At 40.5% G+C, this 12350-nt stretch overlaps 1 protein-coding gene across 4 annotated transcripts in view; it reads right to left on the bottom strand.

The window, feature by feature from the left end:
* LOC127378627 (protein SON) overlaps nt 1-12350 on the bottom strand; it is a 48221-nt gene that overhangs the window by 32940 nt on the left and 2931 nt on the right. For 2 of the 4 annotated variants that reach the window (XM_051427679.1, XM_051427680.1), the window contains exons 3-6: nt 10306-10340; nt 9847-10046; nt 6692-6888; nt 5246-5463 (exon numbers count right to left, since the gene is read on the bottom strand). In XM_051427679.1, coding sequence (XP_051283639.1) covers nt 5246-5463; nt 6692-6888; nt 9847-10046; nt 10306-10340 — 650 coding nt within the window. Of the gene's footprint in view, nt 1-1030; nt 1137-5245; nt 5464-6691; nt 6889-9846; nt 10047-10305; nt 10341-12350 lie in introns of those variants that run through there. The other 2 variants (XM_051427681.1, XM_051427682.1) reach the window with 2 other exon arrangements.

The raw sequence follows: 12350 nt of genomic DNA, 5'->3' as shown, positions 1-12350 counted from the left end.
TCTGCTTGTGTAGCCACGTTTGTAGGGTTTAAACCTCCTCTTCTTCATCCTCCGTTTAACCCCCGCTCTGCAGCCTCGCCGTCTCCTCAGCTCCTCCGGTATGGAGGCTCTCTCTCCAGTCAGGATGCTAGGGTACCTCAGGGCGATCATCTGGTCGCGGGTGTAAACAATGCGACTCGCTGTCGCCATGGAGACCCATGCAAACAAAAAATAAAAAGTGCTCAAAAACGCCAAAAAAGTATGTAGGCGACGTGAACAAAGTAGTAAGAAAGTAAGAAAACAGTTAAAAATAGCAAAAAACAACGGCTAAAAACACTGAAAACACACTAAAACTACAACAATGATAGGAGCTGCCATGACAGGCTGCCGTTGTCGCCGGCGCCATTCCATGGCACTGGAATGGTGTCTGATGGTTCAGACACATCTGTAATTCTACCTGCAGCTGCTAAACATCTGAAACTTAAGTGTGACTCAGATCTTTGGTCTTCAAACCATCAGACAAGATGTTCTGCAAGTGAAAGGAGCCACAGTAGCTCTCCTTATATCACAGGAGGGGACCTGCCAAGAAAATACCAAGTAGAGAATGCATTCAAGTACTGCTGATGATGGACCATGCCTGTCCAGCTACTGTTTTACAAAAGCATTTGTCATGGCAATTGGATTCCTTTCTTCACTGTAATGAGAAGTACACAATCCAAACATGACCAGTATGCCCTCCACATCCTTGACTCCTTCAGTGAAATGGTCAACATGGACAACTGCTATATGCCTCCCAAGTTCTGGAAGTTATCTCACATTCCCTACTTTGTTGGCAAACAAATCCTGTTACCCCAGCCACCTCTCTTAAGAACTGAACAAGAGATCAAAATTTCATTCCAAGGATATTATGTGACCTGGCCTGAGCTAGGTTGTCATCACAATATCGCTGAGACTCGATTCTTTTCCCATTAGGTAGTCAGAAAGCACAGTGGAAAGCACAACTCAACCTCCTACTAGCAACAAAGCCAGAGCATAAATGATAACCTCTTACCTGGTCCCATCCTCGGGACCTTCATTACTGGGTGTTGTTCTTCACTTCAGGCAAACACAGGACAGCTTCAGTTTCAATCCCCCAGCTGTCCACACTTTAGCGGAATCTGGGAGAGAGAGAGAAAGTCTGTGAAGGATGCTCTGAGGGTGGTCCTGTGCATCCAATCTGACCCAGCTGCAGTTAGGCATATCGTACAAGTGGAAGTGGAAGGCATGCTGAATTAAAAGCCTCTCGGAAATGTTTACTAAGACACTGTTGATCGGGACCCTGTCACCCCAAATCTACCCTTGATGGGGTGGCTCCCTCAGCCTGTTTGTGTGCAGTGAGCTGATTGGGAAAAGATGCTGGCATAACCAATCCTGGCCGACCATCTCTAGGCAAGTTTTATCAGAAACTGCCTTTCAGATTCATAACAGAGACTTAAATGAACATGAAGAAGAAGAACCTCAAGTGTAGACAAGCTGTCTTGGTTGTTGACCCCAAACATCCTTGTTTCTTATGGCCAGCTGGGAAAAATTACACAAACCTACTCTGGAACAGATGGCTGTGTGAAAACAGCAGCGATAAAGATGGAAACAATACCTAACTTTAGCCAAATGTCTGACTGGTGTTTACCCCAGTGAAAGAATGATTGTTGGGGACTCCAAAAAAAGTTAACGGCCCAAGTTCAATCATTTCACCTTATTAAAATCTAGATCTTGCACTCTGCCTTTTGTTCCTTATTTTTCCTACAGTCTGTGTTGTGTGTGTCCTTTAAGTGAAATTTCTCATTTAATATTTGATTATATTTGAAGAAGGGTCTGTCCTAGGTTTCTGCATCTTAAAAGGCAGTTTTTCCTTGCCCCTGTCGCCAAGTGCTTGCTCGTGGTGGTACTGTTGGGTCTCTGTAAATAATGTTATTAGGAGTTCGGTCTAGACCTGCTCTATTTGAAAAGTGTCCTGAGATAGGATATCCAAATACACTGGACCATGTCTACACAAATATTTCTGGCAGCTACAAAGGCTCAAACCATCAGTAAAAATTGTACAAGTGTGGACAGATGAAGCAGCTCTAGGACTATTTTGACTGGAACCACACCAATCTTGAGGAATATACATTATCAGTGACATCATACATCAGCAAATGTGCTGATGATGTGGTGATCACAAAGACAATAAAATCAGAAAGCCTGGATGAATGGAGAGGTGAGGCCTTTATCGAGTGCTTAAAAATCTGCCTTTAGGTCAGCTGACATACAGCAACACCAGAGCTAAACTAAAAACTTGCATCAAGGAGGCAAAGCATGGAGACACCAGGAGAGACTGGAGAGAGACCTCAACACTCACAACACCAAAGATATCTGGCAGGAGATCCAGAACATCATAGACTACAAAAGAAAGAACCACCCATCATGTGTGAGGCCATGTTGCCATATAAGCTAAACACATTTTATGCTTGTTTTTGGTCTGCTGGGCTTGATAACATCCCTGGTTTTGTAAAAATGTGCCAAACAATGTTTTAACTGACGTTATTTTACATATATCAATACCAAAAGAGAGTCTTCTCAGCTACTTCAATGCAGCCACCAAGATTGTATCTAAAAAGTCTCCAGTTTAAATGTCAGAATGCTATTTGTTGATTAAAATCAAGCCTTCAACAAAATCTCTCTTGTGAAACTGCCAGATTCAGCACACTGGGCCTGAGTATGACACTCTGCAACATGGATATCTGACTTCTTCACAAAACAGACCGCAGAATGTTGGTGGTCACCCCTCCATCACTTTAGGGCAGCTGTGGCTCAAAGCAGGTCGTCCCCTAATCGGAAGGTTGGTGGTTCGATCCCTGGCTCCTCCTGTCACATGTCGAAGTATCCTTGAGCAAGATACTGAACCCCAAAATCGCTCCAGATGCTGTGCATCGGTGTGTGAATGTCTGTGAAAGGGCGAATGTGGCACGTAGTGTAAAAGCGCTTTGAGTGGTCGGAAGACTAGAAAGGCGCTATACAAGTACAGGTCTATTTACCATTTACCATTTAGTGCACAACATCCGAGCTCCTCAGGGCTGTGTGCTCATCAACAATCAACTCCTTGGTTGAGTAGGCTTTTAGGAAAAAGGAAGCAAAGACACCTACGTCAGTGGAGCTGAGGTTGGAGCAGATGAACAGTTTTAGGTTCCTGGGAATCAACCAGTCAGAGAGAACCTGTCATGGTTTTCAGCTTTATTGCTAAAACATCATTGAACAATGTTTAATTGGATTTGATTTTAAATCCAATTAAACTTGACTTTGAGATGATCCACCCAGCCACATCGGCAGGAGCTGCCCACTGTTGCTGTCGCTCCAAGAGGAGAGGTAAGACAGCTGGGATAGGAGCCATACTGGCCCAGCTTGGACTTGAGGTTGCTCCTGGCTTATGTTTGGTCAGGCCAAACAATGGGAAATCAGAGACTGTTCTGACTTCATCTTTACACAGACCTCCTTATCGACATCCCAGATCAGCACTCCACCGGCAGACTGTGTTCTGAGCTGACAGAGCACAGGACGAGAGGAGGCAGACTCTGTGTTTTCATCGATGATGCTTGGTGCTTGAACGCAGCCAAAGTGGATGGACACGATTTCTTTCTATGTGAGGATGAAACCATATTATCATCAATGTCTTTTGTTGCTGCTGATTACATTCTCCCGGATGCAAATAAAAAAATGTCACTCCAGAAATATTTCCTGTGTGTATATGTGTATGTATATAAATAACTTTATGTATTGTTTTTTTTTTTTCATTTTGTTATCCAGACATAATTGTCTGATATGCTCTATGTGTGCGTAGCATGAAGGAAGGACTGCAACTTTCTTTTTGTTTGGGTTAATGATAAAAAAAAAATTACCTTGTACCTCAACAGAAAGCATCCTGACTGGAAAAATCAAAAACTGGGATTGGATATGTGCGGGGCAGGACAGGAAGACTATACATAAATAAATATTTTTTAGATTTGTTTTTAATTGAAAAGATGTAAACTCATGCTTTCTAGGATATGGAAGATAAAATGTTATATTTTCAACAAACATTAAGAAAAAAATAATAATAATAAAAACAAAATCAAGCGCAAAAGTACATTGTCATTACTTAGTAACAGTTCCTATTGTAGATATACAGCTTGCAAAGGCTTTTTGTAGCCAGCTAAAAGTCTGTCAGTTGTATTTTGGTATATTTATTCCAATTCTTCCATTCAAAAGGCTTCTAGTTCTGTAATATTCTTGGGCCGTATTGCATGCACAGCTCTTTTAAGATCTATCCACAGATATTAAATTAAAAGCAGGGGACTGTCAGGGCCATTGAAAAAACCTTCAACTTTTATCTTTTGAGGTAGATCATGGTGGATTTTGAGGTATGTTGAGGATCATTATCCTGTTGTAGAGGCCATCCTCTTTTCAGCTTCAGCTCTTTTATATCTGGTGTTTGCTTCCAGAATGTGCTGGTATTTAATGGAATCCAATCTTCCCTCTACCTGTGCAATGTTTCCTGTGCCACTGCCTGCTACACAACCCCAAAGCATGATAGAACTCTTTTCTTTTTTGGAATGCTGCTCCTTTTTTAATTTCATTAATTTCAGTCCACAGCTATTGTTTCCAAAACATATCAGAGCTCTGTAGAGGTTCTGTTGTATACAAATGACGTTGGATTTTATGATGTGTATTCAAGTTTTGATTTGCCTTTTTGAGCAGGAGTTCTCTCCAAGAGTTTTCTTGATCTTCCAGATCTCCCCCTGACCTCCACAGCTGCCCTAAACTGCCCTCTCTTAATTTGTCTTGTCTTTCCAACTGTTCAGAAAAATTCATAATTGCTGAAGGTTCGTACAAGGTTTGAAGACTGAGTGTTTGTAAAGTTTTGAAACTGGCAGCAGTTCAACACTGACGCTTTCTAACGACAATGACTCAGACCTAAGGAGCTAAAAAGAAGCCATAGGATGCCCAATATTTTGCACATGCCATAATGACGTTTTCATTTTCATTTTTTAAATTTATGATAGAAAACATAACTATGCATTAAGGTTTTCTGAAAATATTGTTTCATGTTACATGTTTCGTAGAGAGATTAAGTTTACATCTTTTTAATAACAAAAAATCACCCAAATGTTTAGCATAAAGGGAACTATAAAATGGCAATTAAATGACCCTGTATCTTTGTGTATAGTTTACAATGCTAAGCTAAGTACAATGTCACGTACAAAAAAGGTCCTACCTAGTTTTTGTGTTGTGTCCTCTGTTTCCTTTTCTTGTTTCTCTGATGGCTTTTCACTTTGGTCAGGGCTCTGAAGCTCTGCGCTTGACTCTGTCAGTTGCTCTGATTTGATGTTTCTTCGGTTAGGGCTGGAGGCCAGCTGAGACAGCTGGAGGTCTTTTGAAGGACCTTGAGTGGACCGCATGGATTCATCCAAACACCCTCTCTTCTCTGAGGAGCTACCATCCGCCATATCATGACAAGATAAAGTATAAAAATCACAGTGGTTTACAAGTTATTGTGTCATTTCCGATATTGTGGGCAAACAATCAAAATAGTATCATATTTAATGAGTGACCCTATGATTCACCACCAACTGTAGTTTCCAGCAGATTAAAATTGTGGTGATGTACAACTGTGTTGTAAACTTTTTTGTGTTGGTAAACAGCAATGATGTATTTTGTTATGGAATTTCATTAGTGTATAATGACCTGAAAATAGGTTGATGTTACCATGAAATAAGACGTTTTTACCTACACACGTCCAGTGTCACTTGTAGTGTCAGGGAGTAAGACATGTTTCTACAGTAGCTTAGAACGGACAAACCAAACACTGATTGTAAATAGCCGTAGTTTCTCATACTCACTTTTCAGCCCATTCTCATTATCAGGTCGTCAAATACACCAGTGGTGTTCAGTTAGTTGCGAACTGAAACTTCACTGCTAGATTCCAATAAATCCTACACACTGGACCTTTAACAAAACTTGCTTTGTATCATCATGTATTATTAGCAAAAATCAACAGTTTGTCTTAATACATTTATTCAGATAGTATTTTGATAGTAATAATGTAAACGAGCAAGTAAGCTAAGGTTAGCTAGCCAGCTACAACCCAGTCAGGCTGAATAAGGTTATCCTACCTGACCGCCCGCAACACCAGCCAACAAGGCAACCTGTAAGTGCCCAAAAAAAACCCAACAACTGTAAACTCCAAGCTAGCCTACCTAGCAAACAACCCCAGGAGTCTGGTTTAATGAGCTGATTTAATCCACTTGCGTTGCAGGGCAGCTAGCACTGGATCCATGCAGCATAGCATTGCAGCTGGCTGGCTAAGCTTGGCTTGCTTGTCCACTAACGTTATCACTTGGAAAATACTATCTGAGTGGATATGCCAGCAAAGTGATCCATGATAATAACTTATTTATTCAGACAAACTGTGTTGATTATAGCCAACAATCAGTGATAACGGTACAAAGAAAAACATACTGTGGCTGGCACACATCTCATAAACTGGACAACCGAATTGGAGGAAGTGTTAAAAAATAATAGTTTCTTAATTTTACTTTTTCTTTTGGAAAAGTGAGATCACCATTATCCTAAGTTTATGTCAATGATAAAATGCACAAACAGCATGGATATGAAAAAGCTTTAGAAAATATCCAAGCTTTTAATGGTTTTTCCTTCATACCTGGACCTGGTCCTGTGGTGCTGTGAACTGCATCGAGAATGAGTCCTAGATCTTCGGTGACGGTGTCTAGAACAAGAGCGAGAGTTCCTCCTCACTGGGCAGGAATGTGAATGAGAATAGGAATGTGATTGTGAACGGGAACGACAACTCCTCCTGCCATGTCTTTCATCATCTCCTCTTCCTTTATTGGAACTGTCCTGTTGGGAAGCAATGAAGAAAGAAAGTCATTAGTCTTTAACATCATTGATGTGGCTTACATAACATTTGAGTGTTTCCTCTAGGATTTAGCAGCACAGGGGTAGGATTTTGTTGTACTTGCACCTATGAGTTACTAGCCAAGCGTTCCCATTCAAGGAAGGTTTCCTTTTGGGTATTGGGTAACATGTGTGTGATGGAGTCTAGCTAGTTAGCAGCTTTGAGTCGGGCTGAAGTCTAGCCTGAAACAAGAAGTCTTCCAAATCTGTTCAGGAGCTGCCAAGTTGGAAGCTACAGGTCCACCTTGCAAACCCCCCCACAATGACTTGTAACAGTTAGCTGCTAACTAGATTGCTTTCAACTCTGCTGTGAAGACTAAGAAGATGCCATAGTTACATAAACAGGGACTTTTTATTCCTTTTATTTTGCAACACAACAGGCTGTGTGCTGGATAAGCATGAAGTGGTTATATTTAAGGTAAAAGTAAATGTTATGATAATGTAAAAACAGCTGATGTGCCAATGGCAGGGTGGGAAAGTCGCATCAGCCAAATGCTGGTAAAATATGAGTAGTTTTATTTCATCTGTAAATGTTATGCTTTTATAACAGAAACTTGGTTGCAAACCAATAATTATAGTCAGCTTGTTGAACTATGTCAAACCCAGTGTCAGTGATTGTAGTGAGTGTTTTTAGGAAGAGCTTGTATCTTCTGATGGATTTAAGTCCTTTAAAGTTTTCACTTTTAAACTTGGCAGTCTCTATCCAATCATATTTGCAATCATTTATCACCCCCCAAAGCCACCTGGCAACTATTCATCAGAACTCCCTACATTTTTATCCACACTTGTTGTTGTTCTATGTGTCATTTTTTATATTCATGTTGATGACTCCACTAATGTTCATGCTACAGATTTCTTTTAACTTATGTGGACAAACACATAATCGTGGTCATACACAGGACCTTGTATTTACCCTGGGTGTAAGAATATCCTCTGTGGAATTACTAGATATGACTGTATCTGATCAGAAATGTATAGTTTTTAACTGTGAATCACAAGTTATTAATACTGTCCCACTTGGCTCCTCGCATTTTTAATGAGAAAAGCGTCTCAAAATTCTGCAGTTTGATAGTCAAAGCCTTCACCTGTCTGAATATACCCACACCTGATCTGGCCAACAGTTTCAATGCATTTGCAATCCGCTTGTCCTCAATAAATAAAAGATCATATCAAATTAAAACGTTTCAAAAAACAGCCTCACCATCAACCAATCTGATCACTGAAAAAACGAGTTATCAGTCCTACTGGATCCTGACAAAAGTCCTCCAGAGTTTACAATAATTAAGTAAAATGGATGAAAAGCATAATAATATGCTTGCAAAAAACTTCCCCAGCTAATGTGAGCCATGATATTAATGTATTATGACAAATGGTGTTGATTTTAGCTAACATAAATAAATACATTTACATTTTCTTACAAAATGCATTTTTATCATTTTATTTTTCACTTTATCAGTGTGAACAGATCAGTGTGAACAGAACATGGGAATCTGTGATGATTTTTAACCCGTTTTGATGCTATTATGCAGTTATCATGCTTGTGACACCTAACAGCTAGCAATCTTGACATAATTAAGGCTTAAAAGAAAAATCCACTCTGGCCATTCATAGAGCTTGTCACAAATTTGTATAGCCAGCAACTGCCATCTGCTGGTCAAACACATGGATTGCGTGAACGACCTCCATTACCAATCCTGCTGCTGATGGAAATGGTTTTATTTGACAAAGAAAACATAAACTTAGAGCTTACCTAATGTTTAAAACAGGACAAGAAAGATAGATCAAAGAAATTATATGTTTCCAAATTACATAATGGGCGGCTGTGCTGCAGAGGCAGAGTGGGTCGTCCCCTAATCGGAAGGTTGTTGGTTCAATCCCTGGCTCCTCCTGCCACATGTCGAAGTATCCTTGAGCAAGATACTGAACCCCAAATTGCTCCCGATGCTGTGCATCGGTGTGTGAATGTGTATGAATGAGTTAGTTTCTGTTCGATGGGCTTTGCCATCGCTGTGTGAATGTGTGTGAAAAGGCGAATGTGGCATGTAGTGTAAAAGCGCTTTTAATGGTCGGAAGACTAGAAAGGGGCTATACAAGTACAGGTCCATTTACCATTTACACCTGTAGTTAAATGCAAAAATACTACACGTGACATAATTCTGAAAAAATTACTTTTTTTAATACAGAAGTCAGACAATAATTGGCCTTCTATCATTCTGTGAGCAACCATAATCTTATTTTAGATAGATATTCCTTCATAGATATTCCTTAATTTGTCCCACAACGGGGAAATTCCGTCTGCTGCACAACCGAATAAGTCTGTGAACAGCCACAGTGAAAGTAACTTTGGTTAATTGGCTGAGAAGTTGGAGGTTTGCAGCCTGTCGCCTACAGCTCTTCATGCAACAGCTCACTGTGGCTGCTCATTCTTGTTCCATTACTCAGTGCAGTATTTCAAACTGATCCGCTGTCACGTTTCGGCAGTTAAATGCTCTTAATGTAAAGCTTCAACAGTAGGAAATATTCAGTCTGTATTAACAATAACTTAATACTGCCTTTCTCCAGGTATTTTGCAACAGATACTCAGTTCATTATACAGTAAATATATAAATATTCATATCTATATATTAGTGGCCATTCTGCAGATGGAAATTTGGCAGGCTGGATGTGGCCACCAGTTGAATAATTCTGGTCTAGAGTATCTAGTGTCACTTTTGGCCAATGCCGAGGAGGATGTTCACTCGTAGCTACGGACTGTGTATGCAGCGCGAGCAACAGGAAAGTTACAAATAGAACCTTCAAAAGCAATATATCTGTATACTAAGAAAATTTAGGTCAACTATTTTCTGTCAACATTATCAAGAAAACGTGTTGTTTTTTTTGTATGTCGTTTGGAGTTTTTACCTGTTTTGGGATGATATCTGGCAACTCCTCTCGTCGCCTTGGCAATAAGCTTAAACCACATTTGCTATCCCTCTGCTTTGACACGAATTGGAGGTCGGAATCTGATGAGTTCTCTTCACCTTTCTTCCTTCTCTTCTTCTTCTTTCTCTTTCCAGTTGAATGTCTCTTGTGGCATCTGGACTTACTCTCATTATCCTCACCTGGACAAACAGTTTAGTAGCTCTGTGTCAGTCTCAGCATATTTTGTACAACAGAAACTACTGTATACCTAAAGACTGCATTTTGACAATTATATGATATGGGGGTCTTAGCAAGTGTGGCAATGTAGGCAGACATATTTTTTTGTTAAGGAATACATCAGCCACAACAAATAACTGATGGAAAACAAGCTGCCTCTAAAAAACACACAATTGTATAACACTGCATCAAATTGCATGCAATAATAAGAGACAGACTTACCTTGCTCCTTATTTGCCTCTGCTGGTGTTCCTCTTCTATGAAGCAAAGATAAAACCTGAGTTAGGCACATTTGAAAAACAGTTATTAACTTTTTTGTAAACAATGATATATAGACTTCAAAATAAACCCAAACACTCACACTACCAGTATAGGAAGATATTTGTCTAAAACCATAAAAAACAAAGTAAAAGCTGAGCTACTGGTAATAGAAGTCACTATAGCATGTATAACATTGTCTAGCCTACAATGCTTTGTCTAATATGCAATTAGCGTACTTAGAAAAGTCTTTGACTTAGGCTCATAGAATAATAACAGATAGAAAATAATCCCCATTCTTCAATAGATTCTTCCTGGAGGACTTGATGACGTAGGTTGTCACAGCAGATCCCAACACATCAGTTGGCTGAAAAGAGATGATGTGCACAAATCTTCGTACATGTTGGCTCACCTTTAACACTGGGACTAAACCCAAAACACCCCTAAACAGGGGTAATGGCATTTTTCACCATAGAGCAGCTCCTTTTTCTAAAGATAGTGTGTGGTTGAGCAAAAGGGAGCAAGTGGCAGAGAGTGATGGTGACTGCAATGGAGCAGAGGATAAGGTGAGCAGTGAAGTTAGTAAATGTAAGTAAATGAACAGTGTAGGTAACAATTTGCCAGTGAATAAAGGCTGAAGCTTCTCAAGACCAAAGTAGACATCCTGTGTATGTTGTTTCTGAACAGCTGGAACAGTTAACTGGATTATTGCATTGTTGCATGATGTCAGGCAGTTCAAACAGCGTCAAGATTTACTACCAAAGAGGGCTTCTGAAAGGGTCACACCCACTTTCACTTCACAGCAGAAAACAGAACTAGTAAGATTAAAAGTGTGTATATTTTACATCATTTAAAGACAGTCCACTGTCCCCTGTGACTCCATCCACCAGCTCCAGCCCACCAGCGTCACCTCATCCACCTCAGCAAAGGCCTGGGCGTCTCTACAACTTACAACTTAGCTTGCCACTCATGTGAGACAGCAGAGCAACAGCATTACAGATTATTTTTGGAAAAAGAGCCAGGCTTAGCTCCCTCACCAAAAAAGCACAACAGAGGATGTTCTTCTTGAGGTGACACTATGATGGTGCTATTCTACACCACCATCGAGTCCACCCTCACCTCTGGTCACCTGATCACCATCTGGTTAGCAGTTGCAAAGGACAAGGGATGAAGGGCAGACTGCAACCCATCATTCATGATTGGCTGCAATGAATAAAGAGTCCTTTTCTACAGAGTCCACCATGTTGGACCACTGTGTTTCTACAGTAGCTCCAAACAGATAAACCAATCTCTGGCTCTACAGTCATGGAAAAAATAATTAGACCACCCTTGTTTTCTTCAAGTTCTTGTTCATTTTAATGCCTGGTACCACTAAAGGTATATTACCTGAAGAATGAAATGAACACGACACAAAATGCAGCCGATTCCATAATACTTTATGTCCTATTTGACATGCTTAAGCTTAATTGTATTCCCAGGGTATATAAGAGGCCCTTTCATGTCATAAGCAGCACTGCACATGCAAAGGCCTAGAGTGGTTTCCTGCTTACATTCAAGCCGTAGCACAACTCAGAAGTGTCAGCTCTCACATAATGCCTTAAAAAAAAAGAATTATGTGAAGCCACAAAGGCAGCCATCTTTGCACTGCTGGAAATTGGCATGAGTGAGAGACAGGTAGCCAAAAAACTGAAGATCTCCAAGACAGCCGTTCATTACACCAAGAAAAAGCAAGGCGAACATGGTACTACCAAATTTCTAGCTGGTCGAGGCAGGAAACGTCTTTCTACCCCACGAGATGACCGTGCACTCATCCGTTCCTGTGTCAGGAATCATCGTCAGACCTCCGGGGGCCTTAAAAATGAGTGGGCACTGTCAAGAAATGTGACTTGTTCAGCAAGGACAGTTCGAAACCGACTTCTTGAAGCTGGTCTGAAGTCACACAGGGCACAGAAGAAGCCCTTCATCAACGAAAGGCAGAGGAATGCCCGGTTACTCTTTGCTAGGGATCA

Source organism: Dicentrarchus labrax, unplaced genomic scaffold, assembly GCF_905237075.1.
Source record: "Dicentrarchus labrax unplaced genomic scaffold, dlabrax2021, whole genome shotgun sequence".
Classification (NCBI taxonomy): domain Eukaryota; kingdom Metazoa; phylum Chordata; class Actinopteri; family Moronidae; genus Dicentrarchus; species Dicentrarchus labrax.
This window is presented reverse-complemented; position numbering and strand designations above follow the sequence as displayed.